The sequence below is a fragment of the Brassica oleracea genome, chromosome C7 (assembly GCF_000695525.1).
Source record: "Brassica oleracea var. oleracea cultivar TO1000 chromosome C7, BOL, whole genome shotgun sequence".
NCBI classification, from domain to species: Eukaryota; Viridiplantae; Streptophyta; class Magnoliopsida; order Brassicales; family Brassicaceae; genus Brassica; species Brassica oleracea.
In genome coordinates this window covers 23,839,962-23,863,696 of record NC_027754.1, presented here as the reverse complement: position 1 = coordinate 23,863,696, position 23,735 = coordinate 23,839,962, and the positions used below count along the sequence as shown (strand labels likewise).

At 29.4% G+C, this 23,735-nt stretch overlaps 1 protein-coding gene across 1 annotated transcript; it reads right to left on the bottom strand.

Annotated features, from left to right (window-relative positions):
* Positions 1-6,263: 6,263 nt before the first annotated feature.
* On the bottom strand, positions 6,264-7,373 carry LOC106303577 (ethylene-responsive transcription factor ERF010). Its single transcript, XM_013739850.1, has one exon. It carries the CDS (start codon positions 7,074-7,076, stop codon positions 6,516-6,518), a length of 561 nt encoding a protein of 186 aa, XP_013595304.1. The 5' UTR covers positions 7,077-7,373; the 3' UTR covers positions 6,264-6,515.
* Between the last annotated feature and the right edge of the window lie 16,362 nt (positions 7,374-23,735).

The following is a 23,735-nucleotide window of genomic DNA, read 5'->3' as shown; positions in this document are numbered from 1 at the left end:
TGTTCCTAAAATAAGCATAAAATTGTTCATAAAATTATTCACATTTCTTTAGTTGCATTATAAAGAAATTTGATATTAGTTTAAAAATGTTCATAAAATGTTGCATAAAAATGTTCATAAAATGTTGACTCGGTTTCAAAAAGGTTCATAAAACGTTGCATTATAATACGATTTGATAATATTTTAAAAATGTTCATAAAATGTTGCATTATAATTAACGTAAACAAAAATGTTCATAAAATGATCTGATAGATGTCCAACTTATTTTGTTGCCTTTTACAAAAGAGTTAATAGTCTACATGTCATAAATTCCCGTTTTTTTTCAAATCGGATTGTAATCATATAATATAATGTATATGACCAATGACATTTGGTTGTAATTATTCTAGTTCACAAAGAGTTTTTTTAAAAAGTTAGTGAGAGTGCATGAGGTGATGACACATAGGAAATGGCACTCATGTAATAAACAAATGAGGCGAAGGTTTATTTCTATGAATGTTTCTCCTTTAATAAAAAATGGATTATTGGGTCTTATCTAAAATAAAAATGGTGGTATTTTATATGGACATTTAAAATTTTAAAAGAAACTACGGGCTAATTAGATAATAACATTATTTGAAATATTGATTGTCCAAATTTAAGTCTTATAGTTCGGTAATGGGATAGAGTATATTATTACTTTATGCACATAATCAGATCTTACCAAATTACACTCTTCTAAATACGTAAAGTTCGAAATTAACATGCATACAAAATTTAACATTTAAATTAAATAGACCACCATATTTCATATATTGCATATTTTAAAAATAAAAATACTATTGATGTTTTAAAGATTACCCTGAAATTCGTGAGATTTCTATCATAACGAAAGACATAATAAAAACTCATTAAAAATCAATATTTTTTTGTCAACCAAAAGTCAATCTTTCTTTATACCTTTCTTTTTGCATACATTTTTATTTCTATTGTCCATTAAGAAAAACTTTACGGCTAAAGTTTATATGTTAATGGAATAGATACATAGGAGGTTAAACACTCATTGCTACGAACTTGGCTAAGGATTCAGAGTTATATAACACGAACAATTGCTCAAAATATCATAAATATTCGAAAAGATTCAATTAGACTAACGTAACAATGAAGAATAATGAAGATCATTTATATTTTCAATACATGAATCATAGTGATCATAGTCATACATCACGAACAATAGTCACAAATATAATGAATGTATATTCTTTTTCAAATAACTTAAAACTATATCTAAAATGTTTTAGTCTTATTCGCAAGTGTTTTTAACAGAGTCTGTGTGTAAAATCTACACAACAAAGCTTGAAATGCTTATGATATGATTCAGTTAGAACAAAGTAGACAATGGACCTTGTTGTGTAGTTCATTAACATAAATTTTGGTGGTACATTGCGCACTATACCACATACCATCAAGGTTAATAATTTTTAGTGATTTTGTTTAGTACTATAGATAAATGAATGGACATAAAAAAATTATATTGACTAAGAAATCTATAATTGCATATAACCCTAAAATCACGCCAAAAAAATCCATAATTTATCGCATCTTTATTTAAAATTTTGACCATAGCGATTTAACATCTTATGTTACTACCACATATGTCATGATTGATCAATCAGTGCGAATATTATCCTCTAAAATTGTAAAGAATATAGTAGACTTTCCCTAATTGAAATACCACAAACATGAAAGACACTCATTCCGGAAATATTTGATTGACTCAAATTTCATGACCAACTTTCATTAATCTTTTGAATTGGAGCATTCAATATTTGACAGCGAGATTTACTCCATTAAGGAAATATAGCTTAATCAAGATACAATGACAGTGTTTTTCTCGATTCATTCAAATATATCATGCACTATATGTTTTATTTTCAAGTAATATCTTCGTATTGTATCTAAGTGTTTATAATCAGAATAAAAATACAATTATATTGTTGATGTGCTCGAGTATACACAACTATTATGCTAACATATTACTAATAATATATTACTAATAATAACTAACTAATATACAACAACACAAAGACAAACCGCGTAACATATTATATCATCTTGTTTTTGGTTTATTCAGCATAGTATATTATATAACATAAATTAGAAAAATTATATAATATGATGGCCAATGACTTAATATTATCTCGAGTTGATAGGGATGTTAAAAAGTATTGATATAACTTAACAGGGCATATAAATTATATTATCTATAGATTTCACATTTTATACAATAGTGTCGTGGCATGGATGTTTAAAAAGTTTCAATATTCTAAATTTAGTGAACACGTTCATGAAATGAAATGAGACGATGTTTTTGGCAAGATGCTTAAAATCAAGATGCATAAAATGAAACATATATTATATGTTTTTGGCAATGGCATGACATGTAATTAGTCTAGGTCAAAGAGAGTTATTTAAAAAAGGTTGTGAGGTGGAATGTGGTGTTGACATCTAGGAAATGGCAAAATTATGAATCATACATGAGATAAAAGTTTATTTATAAAAGTGCTACTCAGATAATAAGAAGGAGATATATTGATAATGTAGGAGGATTTAGAGAATAAAATATAATAATTAGAGGAATCAAATTCAAAACTTTCATTTGCATAACGAAATATACATTGAATTTCATCTATTCTATCATTATTGCAAAATTTGACTTGTCAATCAAACCTAAGAGATTGCACAGCAAGCTTGACATTTATAATAACTTCCTTTATTTAGCTTTTGCGAATAATAAAAAGATGCTTACTCTAAATGCATGAATCTTACTAACAAAACATCCATATAGTACATTGTTCCGTATATTATGCTTATGGAGCAATATTTTGTCTTGGCTCAAACCAAAATATACGAAAACAACATGGAGTTAATTTTAGTACACAATTTCAGAATAAAACATACCACCAAAAATTAGCTCTGGGCATTCGGGTATTCGGTTCGGTTTCGGGTAGGAACCATTCGGTTCGGTTTCGGGTAGGAACCATTCGGTTCCGGTATATCGGATAAATCATTCTTATACCCAATGGGTACTTAGGAGTTTTCGGTTCGGTTTCGGTTCGGTTTCGGTAGGTTTCGGTTTGGTTTCGGGTACCCATTTAATAAATGAATCAAATATACATATACAAAATATATGAGTTAATATGTTAATCAAAGTGATCTAGTGGTTACACACTTGCATATTTGTCAATTCAACTAGAGTTTGAATCAATAAAGTGCTAGTTTTATAAGCATTTATTAAATTTTAATATAAAAATACCATATATATATATTTATAATATAAGAGAGTACATAAAAGATAACATGGTTTGGTGATAGCAATGTTATCACTCTTCATGTTCGAGTGGGGTTGATGACATTTTACCTTATATTAGAAAGTGGATCCTTGTTTTTCGGATATTCGGGTACCCATTCGGTTTTCGGTTCGGTTCCGGTTCGGTTCCGGTTCAGTTCCGGTTATTCGGATATAGAAATTTAAGAACCATTCGGATATTTAAGAGTTTCGGTTCGGTTTCGGTTTCGGGTAATTTGATTCGGTTCCGGTTCGGTTTTTCGGTTCCAGTTTTTTTTGAATCTTGATACTGATATATAAGTATACTGGTGTAATATACAGTATTGTATATTGTGAAAATATTTTAACAGAATTAGGTTTAGAGTCTCGAGAGAGATTTACCAACTATGCTGATGTAGCTTTAACATGTTATCATGTTAAAGCTATTCAGGAAAAGTTTCAATTATACATAAATCAACAGAAAAAAATTCAAAAAGAAAAAATAAATCAACTGCAATGTCCTTCGTCCCCAATAATGCTGTTCATAAACTCACTCCATTTTACCAATATCAATGTCACGTGCCATTCACGCCAAACGTAATGTGTCTGTTTGTTATTATTTTTAAGACTTCGCTTATAAGGTTTATACAATATAACAAAGCCTTCCTAACTTATATGTATGGGTTAATAAAACATTTTCTAGCAAATTGAAATTGGACTAACTATTTTTCTAATCGATTGTAATCATGCCACATCAGCGAAATTAGATTCTAATTAAGCGACACATCAGCAAGTTTAATTTGTAATTATTACAAACTATAAAGTTGTTATTTTTTAAATGATTCTCAATTAATATATAGGAAATTTACTATACAGTTTATTTACTTTATAACTTGTACTACATATTAATTACTCTAACTATTATAGTGTTTGCCAATCACACTCTAAATAGGAAAATGAATATTCACCAAACGTGACTAAATAAATATAATTATTTCTCAGTCAGATCAAACGATACTATATGGATTCGTTTAAATACAGTTTAATGATCTTACTTGGAACGTACATGCAGTGCCGGTGCTGACATTTCCGAGGCCTAATACAAAACTAAAAATTATCAAGACATTACATTTGATAGAACTAATTTTAAAAGCTAATTGGGTAAATATAATGTTTATTTATACCTATTACATTTGTTTAATTAATTTATTGTACAGAAATATATTAGTTTCATGTGTTTGTCATTATTTTATTGGTTAAATATGTATAATAGTATTTATTTTATTTTAGAAAAAAAAATGGTAGATGTCAAAAAAAATGGTGAACCCACAAAAGTAGTCTCCATTCAAAAGTTTCTTGCGTATGTGCTAAGGACCGGCACTGCGTACATGGACCAGAGGATGGCACGTCCCTTATGCAAAATTTGAACTCTACTAATATAGTAATATGATTGTGGTTTCAAATCGCTAACAATTTTGAGAAAATTCCATCGAGCTAAATACAACAAGAAACAATGATCAGGCAAGAAGTTTGGGGAAGGCTTTAGCAAAAAAAAAAAAAAAGTTTGGGGAAGGGGGGATCTTGGGTCAGTGATTTTTAAACAGCTTAATCAGTTCGCGGTTAGGGCTCAACTATAGTACTGGATTTTAATTAGTAGCATAAAAGGTTAAACGAAAAAAGACCAAAATCCTCACTTATTATGAGACATAAGAAAATTGATTTGAAAATAAAATCAATATCTGGCCCGATTCAAAAGAATTTTGTGATACAAAAACAAACACTCTACGAACAGAAAAAAGGAAAGCCCCATCAAATATCAAATCAGAACTCCACTTTAACTACTATTCTTGTCTTGGACACATCCATCTGTACTCTTTCTTAATTGGTATCTTCGCATTTCCTTCGTGTTTAATATCAATAACAGCAACCAACAAAAATAAACAATAGAAGTACGTATTGCTTTATACACCAAGAACAGAAACTGGCATAGCTAGAAACTCCCAACATGATCTCATCAATTATGAAACGAAAATAAAAAAATGTAATCTATAATATGATCATACGTATTGGTGCAATATACTTTTCCTTGGTCCTTGTTACATACATCAATATATATATATATATATATATGAAAGTATTACTGAAATGTAGGTGAAGGAAAAATTTAAACTATATATATAAGATAACGTAAATTTATTGAAAACAGAACTTAGAATAAAAGCAGCAATAATAATAAAACTTGTAATAATATAACTCGAAAAAGATATAGCATATAAAATCTAAATGGTACCCACAGAACAAATACAAATGGAGCAGAAGACAAAGACAAAAACAAAAAACACCCCCAAGTTCCAGACGACCCAAAAAACTTATCCATACATGCATTACATATGCATTTAATAACTTTATGAATTAACAGAAAACAAAAAATGTGGACGTAGTTAATAGAGATATACTATGTCAAGTTGCTTTTATATGATATGCATGTAGGTCATACTTTGTCCCGTTATTATTATTCAACTTTATATCCCATCCCATCGATTTAATCTTCCTTATAACAATCCCCTAAACTTCAAATCAAGAAGAGATCAGTGCATTTATTAAAGCATTATAAACTATCAAAATGTATAGAAAACCACCTTTCTAAATCATTTACTACTCGAAATTTATATCAAGTTATCAACCGTCTGCAAAATCTATCGTTTAAAGCCTAAATAACAAAAAAAAAAATCAGAAATATACGAAGGTAAAGCCAGCATGATCTAATATTCCAAAGCCAAAAGCTCAAATAAGGAACACTAGATGGAAAAATGTTCTAAATCACTTAAATAGAAGTTTAGTAACAAATTAGGAAATTTCTTCTAAAATAACTGGTGTTATTCTCAAGCAAAGGGGTATTTAATTTGGGTAATCATACTTGTCAAAAACAATGATTAAAAGTAAAGTGACAAATTAATGATAGGAAACAAGGCGAATTTTCATTAATATTAATGAGTTGTAATATACATTTTGCATTCTTTAAGCAATAGCCTAAAATTCCATAAACCACAAAACACGTAATAAAAGACAAGAAAGTAGCAAAAAATATAACAGCTAGAAACCCTAAAATTTCAGATAATTAATGCAAAAAAAAAAAAACATAAACGGCGCTAATGATTTTCGCAGAGGTAGGCTAACGCACGCCACCGCTCCAATTATATTAATATTATTATTTGCTCTCCCAGTCTTCATCGGAGCTCTCCGGGTCGGGTAGTTTATTCAAGTCAACCCGTTCCAATAACCACCCGCCACTCTTCAACCTCTTCTCGTCTTCAGCGTCCTCATGTTCTTCTCCATCGCCGTTTTGATAATTTCGATGAAAATTCTTGCTATCATCACAACTCTCTTGGTCCTGACCAAAAACACGGTGGCGGTTATCTAGCACCGCCGAGCCCAAAGCGTCTACCTGCGCACCCACCTCCGTTGCTTTCTTCCTGATCGTCGCGGCCGACATATCCTCCTCGGTAAATTTCTCTCCGGTAAGAAGCTCCGGGAAGTTGAGCCTCGCCGTCGGTCCTCTGAGGTAGAAAACCGCCGTGTCGTAGGCTCGAGCAGCCGCCTCGGGGGTGGAGTAAGAGCCGAGCCATAACCTAGAGCGCTTGTTAGGCTCACGAATCTCCGCAACCCATTTGCCCCACTTCCTCATCCTTATACCCTTGTAAGGTCTCTCTCTCTTCCTCGTGGTCGTCCCGGAGACTGCCACGTTAGCTGCTACTCCGCCGCCCTCCATGGAGGATTTTGAAACCCTCCAAAGAAACTGACTTTTTGAGGAACTGACCGACTTTTTCGATCTGGGTTTCGCCAGAGAGAGAGACTATGACAGAGAATAAATATGTCGGAGAGAGAGAGAGAGAGAGAGGGGAGGAAAAGAGGGAGGTTGCAGGTGGTGTTATGATGGTGGATGGAGTAGTAGACAAATCCAAATTCACCGACAAGAGAAAAAGTAGAGAGAGGAGAATTTTGGTTAGTTGGATTTTAAAGATAAAACTTGGTGTCATGGGACTCATTGGTGGTGGATTCGTTTTGTAGTTATAACAAAAAAAAATTCTTTCTTTCTCAATTATCAGTTAATAATATTATAAAATAAATGAATATTGGGCCGATGATGAAAGCTGTATCTTCTGTTTTGATTGTATTTTAATGGAACAGAAAGTTTTGCGGAAGAAGAGGTGGTGGAGATGACATGCGCATATTAATACTATCATTGATATGATTTCTTCCTTTTCCCTCTAATTAATCTTCTACTATCCATAGTATATTATGGTACGCAAAACCTCCTCTGTTTTTTTAAATATATTATCCACGAATATACCCTGGTACTTATAACTAACATATATATAATGTTGTGTATATTAAAGTATTTAACCAGATCCTATAAATTTATACGATAGATACCTGGACTCCTTTGTCCAGATAGACAACAGAAGCAATATAGAGATAAGTTATATTTCATGACCAAAACCTTTTCGATTATTAACTGAAATCTTTCACAATGTTGTAATTACGAATTAGAACATGAAAACTAATAATTACGTAATAAGAAAATACGAGGCTAAAAGCATTGTGGAAAATATCACATCGGTGAGTCATATGAAGACCATTTTCTTTTGGTATTCACGACTTTTATATATATATATAAATATACATTTTCTGAATTTTATTCTGAAAGGAGTCTTCCAACGAGAATAAATACTTTCATCGCTAGATATATAAAGCTAACTAAAACCCATAATCAGTTTTGATAAAAAAATAAAAAAATCTATAATCATTTTTTATCCAAAAAAATCTATAATCAGTGAATTTTGTTTTTTTTTAACAACTTGAATCAGTGAATTTTGTTATTATTTATTTGGAAAATACATAATTTAAAATAAAATAATATTTCACAAAACTTTTTTTAAGGTTTCTCCTAGATTTTTGATGAAAAAAATTGTGTATGTACACTATTTTGGAGGGAAAATGGTTTATTTCCCTATGAACTAATTGTTTCCGGTTTTTTCACACACGAATTTTAAGCCATACCAAAAACCACATGAACAACGGAAAAATAATTTATTTTCCTATGAACTAGTTGTTTCCGGCTATTTCACACACAAACTTTTAGGTCATGCCAAAAACCACATGAACAATTCTATTTTTTGAATTACATACACAAACTATCGATTTTAAACTAATTTCCCTAAAACCGTAAATGGTATTGTTTAAATGTTAACTTGGTTTATGACATGTAGATAATCTGTTTTATTTAGGTTGATAAAAATAGAATACTATGTCGTTTTGTTCTTCTTCTTTTTGTCAACTGCTCTTTTTCTTCAGAAATCGTTTTACTCTTCATCATCAACTGAGGATAAAAAAATTTATTCTGCATTTTCGAGTTATATGACATAGTAACTGGGTGGATAGATATTTTTGAGTTATATGACATAAAGCATATAAAGAGATCGTATGACAAATTTCTGGATTGAAGAGAATATATAAATTCCTGCAGGACCGGAACCTGAGAGTAACATCCGCTTATGGAACCAATCAAGCGTCCTAGACTAAGTCAATTTTATAGTTCCTTGTGACAATACATGGAGATTGGTAAGTTAGTATTTGCTGCTCTTCTTTCTTTATGTATCATGTAAAATGTTTTATTTTTTTGTATGATAATAAATTTTGTTCCCAATTGATGATGAAGAGTAGAACGATTTCTGAAGAAGAAGAGAAGTTGACAAAAAGAAGAAGAAAAAGAAAAAAACAACGTAGTATTCTGTTTTTATCAACCCAAATTAAACCGTCTCTCCATCTATCATAAACCAAGTTAACGTTTAAATTACACTGTTACGGTTCTATGAGAATTAGTTTAAAATCGATAGTTTGTGCATGTAATTCAAAAAATAGAATTGTTCATGTGGTTTTTGGCATGACTTAAAAGTTTATGTGTGAAAAAATCGGAAACAACTAGTTTACCGGAGAATAAGCTATTTTCCCTCATTTTGGAACATTGTTACGGTACGTTGGTTATATATTACACAGTGTATAAAAATACCTACGAGATACGGAATAGGGGTAGTGGAGAGGAAAGTTAGGTCGGTGGTCGGTGACTGGATACCGTTAGGAATTGACTTTATGTGTACTCAAATTACGACACGTATTATGCATTGTCCTTCTTGTCCTTTTCCTTCCCCCGTTATTCTCAGTTTGTCATGTTTCCAGTTCTCTTTTTGATATTCTCAGGGTTACTTTCGGTATATATTTGGTGTATTTCAACTACTTAAACTAATCATGGTTATTGAGAATGTCATTATACAAACATACCAAATCAATCAAAGTGTTTGGAAATATAAAAGAAATAACATTACGAGTTAATAATTTTGTTTACAAACAATACAATAATAATTACAACAGCAAACTATGAAACTAATACATGATCAACAAAATAGTAATATAAGAACATAATAACATAACTTTTAAATATACCCAAAAAAAGAAGTTTCCTACCGATGCGACGTTCATGGCGATGGGAAAGGAGAAATTCTCAATTCTCAAACTGTAATCTGATCAATATATGATCAATTTCTGTATGCTTTCCTATCTATTGTTCTTCTCTTTCACTGAAAAGAGATTATTTATCTATAGTGGATCAATGGTTAATTTTTTTCTTTTCTAATCCACCATTGCAATTCTCGGTTTAATCTTTGTGACTATGATCGATGATAAGAAATTCAATCCAGTTATATTGAATCAAGGATCAAGTGGTAAGAAACAAATATCATGGAAGCCACCATGGTGTGTCATCGCCATGGGTATGAAAGTGATGCAACCACAAAAATATTTAACGGTGGTTTTTCGCTGTAATTTCTTTGTTGTAAAGAAATGTTGTTAGAAGCGATGAAAATTGACAGTTCCAGTTACTAATTTTATTTTGAGAAATCAATAAATTAGATTTTTTTTTTCAAATAATATCTATAGATCCCGCTTGGAATCTGGCCAATGTTATAAAACAAAGAAATTTTGCGAAAAAAAAAGTTGGAAGTTCTTAAAAAAGAATACAACCAAGTGTAAATAGTGCTGCAAAAGGAGAAGTAAGATGGATCAGAAGAAAGCTTCTTCAGATTTAAATCTCTGTGTTGTAACATTTTCTGATTTTAGTTATGCATTTGATTGTATTCCTGTTATTTTATATATTCTTATTGTAAATTTACATTTTCTTTAAATAAAAAGTTTTTAAAAAAACATAATAACATTAACCATGGTCAGCATATTAGTGGTAGTTTATGTTCTCCAATTATTTTGTCATAACAACGCATTTCCCAAAAACTTATTTAATATAATGATTTAGTTTCTCCTCTGGTTCGTTTTAAATCAACTTAAAAATAATATAAACTTATTAAACGATATTATCACTTGTTTTTTGTTGATTTTATTTGCTATTTTCTAAATCCGAACTTCCAAAGAAGATTAGTTAATTCGATTTAAAAGAATCGAAACAGATATATGTTTTCACCAAAACAATGACAGCGTTCTCTGGTGAATTCCCACGAAGTAAAAACGTAATGTACGAGATAATGGAAATAATTCCAGAACAAAGATATTAAGATCTTAAACAAGAAAAAGAAATCGTAAACAAGAGACAACTAAAGATTTTTGGGAAAATTGTTTTTCTTGGCCAAAAAAAATGATAACTATGTTTACCCTTAAGTATTTTCAAAACAAAAATCAAATAAATAGTTTTACAAACAAAAAAAAATTAAAAATAATAACTATCGATGAAATACATATATCAACTTATTGATTTTTTTTCTAATTCTAAAAATGTTTAAATCGTAATTTAATATATTGTTCTACAAAAATTAGAACTGACATTCTACACAGTAGAAAATGTAATCCATTTTTTTCATTGAATCTAATATGTTTAGAATACGTGATCTACGTAAATAATAGTAATCTAAAAATATTTGGAAAACATATTCCACGCTTAACCTATCGTTCTAAATTCTGTAGAATCTAGAATCTACCTATTACTATAAATCTAAAACATGTAGAAATCAAAATTTATACATTATTATAAATCTAAAACTAGTAGAAATCGATTTTAAACATGTTTAATGTGTTCTACATATTGTATAATACATATTTCTACGGATAAGGATAATCAGTTCCAAAAATATGAGAATAGAATATTTGGAAATATTCAGTTTCCTTATATTTATCAAATCAATTTAAAAAAAATCGTGATTTATAAAATCAATTTTTAAATTAAAAAATTTAAAATTAAAATAAATAAATTATTATTTAAATAAATAATAAAAAATAAGTTTTTTATGTTTTCGAATTATACTTTTTTGAATTCGAACTTTTATAAAAAAATTGAGTTTTTTTTTTTATTTTTTTCAAATTTTCTTTTTGAAAATCGAAAATTATGTTTGAAACTATTTTTAAATTTTTTTAATATTTTATATATATATATTTATATATTTATTAGAATCTTAAATTTCACATTCCAAAAACCCTACCCCACCCCTCAAATCTAAACTCTAAGTCTAGATTAGTTAACCCTAGGGGTATAAGTGTTTTTTACCCTTCATTAAAAGTGAGAGTAAAAAATGGCTAGTGTAAACATAAAAATGATACTATGAAAGTGGAATTTGTGGCAATTTCTTTTTTTGGGATTTTTAATATTTTTTAAAAAATTATGTTAGTTAAAAATTATATTTTAATATTTAATATTTTTATTAATTGTAATTTCGAATTTTTAATTGAAATTAAGGACAATATTATCATTTTGAAAATATTTAGACTAATATGACATAAAGTATATGAGATTAGTCTAATAGAACATAGTTATCATTTTTTTGTCTAAAAAAACAATTTTCCAAAGATTTTCTTAGTTCTACTCTCTTGATGAATTTCGGATGTTAAAAAAAAGAGACAACTAAAGATTAAGAGTTATAAGTGGCTCTTGGTCCTGTCTTTATCTATCTTAAATAATTTACATAAATTAACTGATAGGTTATAAATTGTGAATATTATATACAGCAGGTGGGAGATTGATTACAATTAGCAATATGTCAATCCCCGATTGAAGCGATCTTCCAATAATTGTTTTGTGATATTTTCAGGAGTGCCCAGTTGTATTTTCTTCATTCAATTTTTTTATGGATAATGATCTTCCCTTATTCTAATGTGTTATCGACAGCTTATACATGATTTAATTATAATTTTCAATATTAATAAATTTAACCATATTACAGTAAAACTATATAAATTAATAATATTGCGACGATGATAATTTATTAATTTACATAGTTATTAATTTAAAGAAAATTTTACTTTTTAGATTATATTTAAGAGAAAGAAAAATATTTTATTTCATAATATTATATATTAATTAAAACTTAAAAGATTTAAATTTCATCTATTTTATGGGACTATTTGATACATTTTATGTATGTTGAATACATATAGAAGTATACAGATGAGTTTTATATGTAGTTTGATAAAGTAGCATCAAAATATTGAAATGAAAAATAATAATTAGTTACAATTTATTTTGAAGATTAGTAAACAATAAAATGTTTTATTATGTATATATAAAATTTAAATATATCGTAATTATTAATTTATGATTTCAATTGGATATATATTTAGCAAAGAATTTTTCTAAATATTATTATCTTATTATTTTATTGAATTATGTCATATTTTACATCAGCTCAATTTGGAACCGAGAAAATTTGTTAATTTAACATGTTTATTAATTTATCGAACTAATTCTATAATTCGTACTGTATATGAAGTTGCTGCTCTCTTGACTTGTTTTCTTCACGATTTCAATAATATTTTTGTGATGTGAACCCATCTACTATATACCGTAAGTCACAATTTTACAAATGGACATACTAATAAGGCATTTTTTCTTTTATGTTTTCCAAACTTTGTTCGGTGGTCCTCAATATATAAACGTCAGTGTATATGTATATTACGATTATTCCGACAATATAAAAAATATTATGCCGACAAGGAAATATATAATGATGTTAAGTAACAATTTATGTTCCTTTCATAATAATTCGACGCTCATTTGGTAATCGTTACACGCTAAAGATTTATTTAAATAGACTAATAATATTTAAATTTACGTTATAGAAAATATGTAGGGTAGGATGAGTTGAGTGATATTTGGATTGTTCCCACGACTTTGGTTTAAATTTTAATATGAAGATTTACAAAACATATAATTTTAGTATAGAGAAGCTCTTAGGGAAAATATGATTTAATATGCCCTTTTTCAAAAAAAAAAAAAAAAAAAAAAGATATGATTTAAGAACGAAACTTTTAGCTGTGACCCAGTTGGCACGTGAACATGGCGCCAATTACCACGGAAAAGCAAAATAAAATAAAATCAATTCATTTTATAGAAAATGGACCACTTTGTTTAGGTTTCATTTTTTTAAAAAATATGGGGTTGCCATTTATTTAAACATCATGTTGTTTTATATCGTTGTTGTTATATACCCCCCTTGAAATAAACATATATCATCGTTTACTTCAATAAATAATACGCATCCTAAAAATATTAAATCTCGAAATGTAAGATGTCCTTGCGTATATAATACTACTAGGATTCAACTTCACACGAACATTAATGCTAAAAAAATGCTTAGCACTTTATCAGCTTAGGTAACAAACAGGAACATAATTATTAAGCTGCCTTAAATCGTGGAAAAGGAAATCTTCCTAAATATTTCTGAATCCACGAGGCGGCTAAATATCAGTAAGTCAACACAGTGTTAAGATATGAATCCACTAGATAGATAGCAAACCGTGGGGTAGACATCTATATTATTAAAAAAAAGTTACCTATTTAAAAATATTCTTGATTCGTTAAATAAACTCTTTTTTTTTTCTTTTTCGGTTGCATTTATAAAATGTTCTAAAATGAATAAAACTGTCTAATTTATTACTTGTCTTTTCAGTTACATTAATGAAATATGCTTAAATGAATTTAAACTTCCTATTTTATTGTTTGTCTTTTTCAGTTAACTTAATGAAATATCCTTAAATAAATTTGGACATAATGTCATTTAATCAACCAAAAACTCATGAGTTATCCCTACGTGCATAATTTTAAAAATGGAGATTTTTAAAAACGTGCATCATTAAAATGTTACCTAAAACAAGCAGCACTAATATATAACATGCATCAATAAAACTAGAATTTGACTCCCACAATTGTACGGATATTATTTTTAGTTGATCAAATTAAAAAATAATTATTTATTCAAAAAATATTTAAGAATGACTATGTTTTTAAAAATGATATGATATTATTTGCTCATAACTCATTTGTCATTAGATAAATTGTTAGAAACAAAATTTTAGCATAATATAACTCAGTTGTCATTTGCGGTAAAGATATTAAAAATATTCTAATTAAAATATGTAAAATTTAATATAGTCTTAATGAAATGGTCAAAATAAAAAACATTACACATAAAATAATCATGATTTTTGTTAACTGGGCGGATCATTATTTATTTGATATCGCATACGAAAGAAAAATTTATGTTTTTAAAATTATCTAATTAACTCTGTACTCATTTTTTTTTATTTTTATATGATATCACACATTCGTAAAAAATAGATAGTTTAATATGCAAAAAAATATTTACTTAATGAATATAATATGAACGAATATTACAAATACATCATTTAATAAAATAAATAATTAAAAACTGAAAATTCTTATCCGCGCTGGCGCGCGGGTCAGGGTCTAGTATCAATTAGGACCGAAGCCCACAGTCCGAGCCCACTGAATCCTAAAAATTACCGGAATTGAGCTTAGTTTTATAAACCCAAAAAATTGAATCTTTCGGGCTAATCTCATTTGGACTTTGGGTATTTTGGGCCTAAGTCCGTTTGGGCTAAAGCCGGCCCGAAAACTCAAAATTTTATACTTTAGTTTAAATATTATCGTTATTGCGATCCAAACGATTATTAATATTGACATATTATTTTGATATTTTTATCCAAACTCTAATAAAACAAATATAAAAGTTGTTAATGATTTTATTGTTTGATCATTACAAGTGTCACATTTTAAATTTTGCAAATGTACTTTATTTTTTCATGTACAACATTTTTTTCAATATACAAAGTATGAAACGTTTGACTATGTTTATCATAAATTTGTTTTTTTATATGTTTAGTTTTAATTTATATTTGATTATTTAAATCTTATTAAATTTGGTTTGTTTATAATATATTTTGAAAGCATACAAAAAAGTAAAACATTTTGATAAAAAGGAAAAGTTTAAACTCATTTTATATTTTAAAACAAAAAAAAATGAAGCTATTTTTTTAATGAAAATTTATATGTATTAAAACGATAACAATGACAAATTATTTTTCGAAAAGTCGAAAAAGTCTGAAAAGCCCTATAGCCCTATAAGGACCAGGTCATGCTTTGAATTCTAGGTCCAAAATATTTTCGGGCCGGACCGGACTCAAATATTTATGGGCTTTGCGGGTTTGGGCCGCGCCGGGCCGGACCAGCCCGAATTGACACCCCTAGGTAACACTCGATTTTTTTTTTTTGAACAACCGATTAATATTTAAAAGGAAATAGGTTTATAGACCAGGGCCCAGATACAGAGATAAGCAGGCTTTAGGCTTTAGCAATAGTGTTCCGTTACTAGTGCGGGGAACGAAATTGAAACAACAAAGAAGAAAAGTCGAAGCCGGAAAGAAAGCCAGAGATTCGACGTCCGAAAGTACTCCAAAGAGGCCCAAAGGTCTTCTTCCTGTGGTGATTGCTCTGACGATCATTTGAGAATCTATTCTAAGACAGATTTGAGTGAGATTGAAGGAGACGGCATGGATTAGAGTTTCTCTTACCGTTAGAGCCTCCGCCATGAGAGCCAAGGAGACGTGCGGCTGCACGCTCGATCCTCTTGCGAGTCCTTGAACATTGAGGTCCGTGAAGATCCATCTTAAGCCCGCCGATTTCGATTTTGTGTGATCTGTGTTGCAGTAGATCAATGTTGCGGGCGTCTCGGTCGGTTGGGTCTGTATAACAAAAAAAATCATTGGGGGTATCTTACTATACTAAAAGCCCGATATACAGAGCAGAGAGCACGACACGTAGGATAGTTAATTCAGGCCAATCAGGAACATGTATTTTGTCACATCACAATCGCTGGATATTTTGTGTGGGTTATGTAAATTTTTTTATTCGGCCCATCTCCACCCCCAAAACCTTTTTCGTGCCAAGTTTTGCAATTCTCTTCTCTCGGACTCTTCCAGTTCGTCTTCTCCAAATCCTGAGTTCATGCCCTAACGTCCTTAGATCTCATGTTCTTGAAGTCTCATCTGGAGCCGACATAGTTGAGAGTGTCAACACTTACGCTCGCCGGAGAGGGAGAGGTGTCTCCGTGCTCAGTGGTAACGGCACGGTGGCTAACGTCGTTCTCCGTCAGCCGGTGACGATTCATGGGAATAATTGCGGAACTGGAACCGGAGTTGGAGGGGTTGTGACTTTACATGGAAAGTTTGACATAATTCCATCACTGGTACGGTGCTTCTGCCGGGATCAGGTGGGTTGTCAATCATTGTTGTCAATCATTTAAGATCATCATTCATTGATGAGCAAGCACGTAGTACCTTCGTTAGGTTAGAATCTCAAAACACTATATTGGTTTGTATGTTTCAGCTAAGTTGAAACCAAACTCGAGGTTTACACTCTTGCAGACTGTTTTGGTACTATCTTCTGTTCGAGGTTTACACTCTTGCAGGAATGGTGATCCCACCAAACTCGAGAGGTATCACGATCGGAGACCTTGGTTCTATCGTGGTATTAATAATTCTGGGCTTGAATTTTAGGTTTATGTGCTTTCCGGAGGCGTTTTATGTTTACCGCAACATGATCGACACTAATACTTTCATCAACTTGATTTCTCTGATTGGGCTGCTTGAATGTTTCCTGCACGATTGGGATTTCAAGTTACCGGGTGGATCCAGTGTCAAGGATGAAGAGGACAGTCTAAAGGTTTTTTTTCTTTGGGTTGAAGTAACTTAATAACAAGGTTTCTCATCGTTGTTTTTTTAAAAATGTGTGATGCAGAGGACGGTAAAGGAGACTTTGGAGAAAGATTTCTGGGATAGTGTGATGGAATCAATGAAACTAGAGGAGCCTGACTATAGCTGCATCTCTAACCTTATGAGAGAAGTGAGGGAAGAGCTTTGCCAGATGGTGCATGATAGCTGGAAAGTGGAAATAACTGAAAGTATTGATCTTGACCTTCTCTCACAGGTTTGCCTCATCTCTTCTGATCTTTAGTGACTGATCTGTTTATATATATATTTCAACTGATGTGGTTCTCATTTCTTCTTTTGTTGGTAGTTGCTTAACTCTGGCACCTTGGATATTGATTACCTTGGAAAGATGCTTGAGTTTGCATTAGCTACTCTTCGGAAACTCTCGGCTCCAGCCAATGACCGTGAGAATGAAAGCACCCACCAGAGTTTACTGGAGGAACTTCACAGGTTGTGTCAAGCTAAAGATGAGTCTGGGTGCTTAACACTATATCCACTGATGATGAACTTTACAGTGGTCTTCCTAATCCAGTAAAGTAATTCAATCTCTTTAACATTGTCGTTTATATGTTTATGTGTTCCTCCTAACTTCAACTGATCTTGCCGGGCAATGCATGCATGACAATACATGAGTGCTTCCAGTGACTTACAGTCCTACACACAAATGACAATTTTCTTGGCAAGAAATGAATTTTTAACATTTGATGTCTATCTCTTATCTTATGCTAAGTTTTTTTGTTGCTGTGAGTTGACTAGTTTGATTTGGTTAGCCCCCGCAGGAGAATTATGTTCTTACTTGGATGATCTTGTGAAATCATTGGTTATTCAGGCTTACATAAGAGAGTGTTCTTTTGGACAGCCGAAGATTGATTCATCTCATCCCGACTGGTCTTTCTACTAAGAAAACTGAACAAACCCGTGAATCTTTTAGATTAATTTTGTTAGCAACAACAGACGTACATTTTATCAAGAAGATCATTGAACAGTAAATATCATCTAGCTAGCATCAATGGAGTATGACACTATTTTCAAGATTGCCATTGGAGAAACAGATCCACAAAATTGTTTCGTCTCCTCACCACTGCTGTTTTCTCCTAATGAATTTAATAGAATTTTCTCTCATATATTCAAACTTTTATCGTTTTGTGGTTTTCTTTTTCGACAACAATGTTTTGTGTTTGATTAATAAGAAGAATTTCATTTCATCAAATTTCAAATAAAATGTCATTTATGGTTTTATATCAAGATATCTACTCATACTGTGCTTTTAAAACATATGTATAGTAAAAAAACTATTAAATACATTACACAAAACCTTTATCTAAATTTGATACGAGTAACTCGATAGATTATTTTTTTATAATTCTAATAAAAATTAACCAAGTTCAAAATATAGTATAACCCTTATAAATTAATACTCGATAAATTGATAATCTTTATAAATTAACAAATTTTGCCTGTCCCAACTTGGATTGGTTCAAAATTTGACACAAATCGATAAAATAATAAGATAATATTTTTTTAGAAAATTCTATGTAAATACATGTCCCCATTAAAATTATAAACTAATAATTTATATGTATACATGTTTAATATAAATAAGAACCTATTATTATATTATTTGTTTTTATTCACAATGAATTTATCTTTATATTTTTTTAACACTTAATATATTTTTGATGTGATTTAGTAATATTATATCTAAAACCACATTTAAGTTATATGCAATATATATATTATATACACCAAATGATATAATAAAATTAATATAAATGTCAAATTTCAAAAACTAACAATTAATGTCTATACACTAAAATAAAATATTTTTTTAATCTTAGAATAAATATATATCTTAAAATAAGAATTTTAAATAAGAAAACTTTTTAAATTAATATCTCTATAAACTAATAAAATTTCAAAATCCCAACATTATTAATTTATAGAAGTTCTACTGTAGTATTTAGTTTAATCTAATGTAATAAATTATAAATTAGTTAAACAATCATTTTAAATATATGTCTCAAAACGTAATACTTATGTGAATTATATTAGATAAATAGTTTTTAATACTAAACAAGTCATGCTCTTAGCTAAAATAAATTAACTAAATATTTATATTTATTTGACGAACATCAAATTTATTTGATTTACAAGAACATAAACATTACATAATATCATTTCACAAAGTAAATTAACAAATAATCTATAAACACATATGCAAAATTATAAAAATATATAGGAAAAATATAAGGAAATATGAAAAGAAATAATAAATAAATAACAAAACGATAAATAACAAATACTACCTCTGTCCAAATATAGATAAAGTTTTGGAAAAAAACTATTTCAAATAGATATATTTTTGTATTCTCTATATGTTTCATCTTATTTAATAATAGTAAATTATAAATTTCAAGAAAATCAAATGATCTTTTTTAAATTATTTCTCTTTACTTTTATTATAAATTGGTAATTATAAAAGTGATACATTATACAAAATTGATGTATTTTTAAATATCTGTGAACAAACGAAAAATAATATTGACAGATTGGAGGGAATAATAAAAACTCATGTAATATAAATATATCAAATTAATTAAATGATTAATATAGTTGGGAAATACCCTAGGATAGAACTAAAAAAGTTTTTGTCACAAATACAGATTCTATTGATCAAAATGCTTCATTAAAGAGGTAAATATACATTTATACTCATAGGGTTAACTAATCCAAACTTTAGGGTTTAGAGTTAAGGGGTGAAGATTTGAGATTGAAGTTTAAAATTTTATAAAATAAAAAATAAAAATTTAAAATAAAAATTTAAAAATAGTTTTAAAAAGTATTTTACGAATTACAAAAAGAAAATTTAGAAAATAAAATAAAAAAAATTCAAAAAAAAATAATATAAAAGTTTGAATTTGAAAACATATAATCTAAAACTATAAATTTTTATTTTTTTTTAATATATCTAGGGTATTAGAGTCTTTTTACCTATTAAATAAAATATTTTGGTCATTTACCTCTTTGTGATCTATTTTTGTGACAAAAACTTAAAAGTGGTCTATTTAGAAGAATTACCCAATATAATTTCATAATTATTTAAATTTTTCTTTATTTTACCATTAACTCAAAAATAAGTGTTATAATAATCAAATAAAATGATTTTATTTTCATATTTGGTGATTTAAAAATGGAGATGGTTGATTTATTTTTGAACAAGTGCAAATGACACATAAAATAATAAATATTATTTTCACACAAAAACATTAATGTTGATAATGGTGATCAACAATAGTCTAACTTTCTACGTGAATTGATGTTCTTATAAATTCATCATAAGAAACAGAAAATATGAGGTCATAATAGTAACAAGAGTTGCAAAAGCGGAACCGTGTATAAGCGGAAAAATAACTTTTTTTAAAAAAAATATGAATCATATACATGTTGGAAGCGTATATCTATATATATACAGATATAAGAAAAAATTATAAAAATAATGACTAAAATTATATGATTCAAATTCAAAATAAAAAAATTTATTTATTTACAATAACATTGAATGATTTCATATTAAAGTTGTGACAATACAAATAAATTAAGTTTATAAGAAACTATTATTTAATTGATTACTTTTAATATTTCATAAATAATTGGCACAATATATTTGAATCGAGATTCCGTAAGGTTCACAAGGTTCCGATCTGATTCTGGTTTTGAAGGGGGAAATGGACTCCCGATGAAGCTTCCATGTAATCTAGAAACTTATTAAATTAAATCCAGTTTAGTTATTTGTTTCAAAACTACAAAGAAATTAACAATTTTCCATCTCAGCATCAAGAAGGCTTTTTTACTTTGGGAACACCATTAATATCATACAAATCTTCATAAAGAGGAATACAAAATTCTTATACATAAAGGCAACAGTTAACTTGGCATCTTATGACAAGTAAAGCTTTCCGCAACACAATATTTAAACGACCAAACATCTCCTATCCCCATGTTATACTAAATATGGCAAATGATAAACAGTTTGTGTTAACTAAAACTCATTTTATAATATGTGGTACTGAAAAAATAATTTAAATTCTAAGTTTTTATATAGCAATAATCCGCGCGTAACGCCGAAAACGACCTAGTGTATATAAAACAGATTGTTGCGAGGGTCCATATAAGCCATAGTGGTTATAAAAATATTCGTATCAATGGACCGGATGTATCCAACTAGGCCTTGCAAGTTAGCTGGGCTTTTATTCTTAGACCAACGGGCTCAATTGTATAGTTTTTCATCTGTATCCAACCTCGTATTTGCATCGATTGAGGGTCTGATTGTTGTTCGGGGTCGCGAGGCTCAGTGGTTGTGTAAAGCTTTGAAAACCAAAAAATTACCAATCAATTCTTTTAGATTTTAGAAATCTGTAAAGCTAGGCTTTCTCTCTCATCTCTGTTTCCTCTCTAAAATCTTTTACAGAGGAGAGAGAGAGCGATCTTCTTTCTGATTGCCGATGGTTTCTTCCGGCATAGACTCCCGATCTTTGGGCTCTGACTCTAGGAAGCGGTGGCACTTTTGCACCGTCTTCGCCGGCTTTTGCCTCCGGGAAGTGATGGCTTCCGTAGCATCATCTTCGCCGGCTTTCTCCCGGAGTTTTTTCTCCGGTTAAGTTTGATCGACGTTTCGCGTTGTTCTTCGTTTCAACCGACTCTTGGGCTAATCCTTTGATTGATAATTGAAGTTGATAGGCTCGATTGAAGATGGTTAATTTCTTTTACGGAACGTTTGATTCGTCAGTCTAGGCTAACGACTCAGATCTTGGTGAGTGTTGCTCTGTTTGAGTGGCTTCTTTCCCGGCTCGTCTCTACTGGTTGTGGAGTTCCGTCGTTGTGCGCCTCTCTCTGGCACCCGGGAAAGACGGTGGCTGTTTTCCTTGACGTGTGTTCTCAAATCGTGTGTCGATTGAACACGTGGTGGGTGACTCTTCATCCCTTTCTCGACGGTTCCTCTTGCTGGCTGCAAGTTGTAATGTTTGTGGGCCTCTTGGGCTTTTTATCTAGTTGGGTCTTCGTGTTTTGGCTTTTAGCTTTTATGTTTGTCTTTTTTTTTTGACATTTCCTTGTATTTCTTGTTCTTGTTTAATAAATCACGAGAAAAAAAAAAAAAACTGTAAAGCTTCGAAAGCCGTTTTTTTTTATAAAAACTGTGTTTTTGCTCACTATTTTCAACAACTATTTTTTAAAGCTTTAAAACCCCTTTTTCTTCTTTTTCTTACAAAGAAAACGTGGAAGACTTTTTTTTTGTATTTTGTTCATTTTTGACCAAAACAAAAAAAACAAAAAGTACAATAATTAATAAAATAATTATCATTAATTAGTTAGGTTTTTAACATGAAGAAAAAGATATAACTTACTATTATTAGACATTAGTTTATTAAAACATAGAAACTATCATAAAGGTAATTGGAAACATTTACGAAAGATTCAAAACAAAAATTAAAAATTAAATTAATTACTATTTTAAAAAAAAAAATTTCAGTATAAATACAAGAAGAAAACTCACTTCATCAAACACACAAAACCAACAGGTAGAACAATTCCATTTGCTTTTCTTATCAACAATCAGTAGATGAGATAGGATCCGTTAAATTTTAATAATTTTTTATTTAATAAATTGTAATCTTATTTAAAATAATAAAAATAATTTTTTTACATAACTTGGTTTATAAATAGTATATTTAGGATATTTGGTTATTTAGAAATTAAATATAATTAATATTTGTAGGTATATAATTTGTATTTTAAAAATTTAAGTACTCATTTGGTTCTCAGTTCGGTTACTATTTTTCGGTTCCAAAAATATATGCTCGGTTATTTATGAAATTCAGCTTAATTTTGGTTTTTTTTCAGTTTGGTACGGTTCAGTGCACCCAGGTAAACGTACCAAAACCTATACATTATCTTATATATAAATTATATAAGAAGAATTTATTTAATATCAAAATAAACTCGCGCTTTCTAAGCGCATATCAAAATCTAGTACTTTCTCTGTTTCTGAATATAAGATTTTTTAGGTAAAACACACTTATTAAAAAAGTTACTTTTTATCTAAAAAATATCATTAAAATTATAAATTAAAAGTTGTTCAACCAATTACAAAATAGAACTATTAAATTTGATTGGCTACACAATTTTTGATAAACTTAAAGTTACCTAGAAATATGAAAACATCTTATATATTGGAACAAAAAAATTCTTCAAAACATGAGTATATATTTATAACAGTCACAGCTTAAGCTTTTGATGCCAATCAATCTTTTAA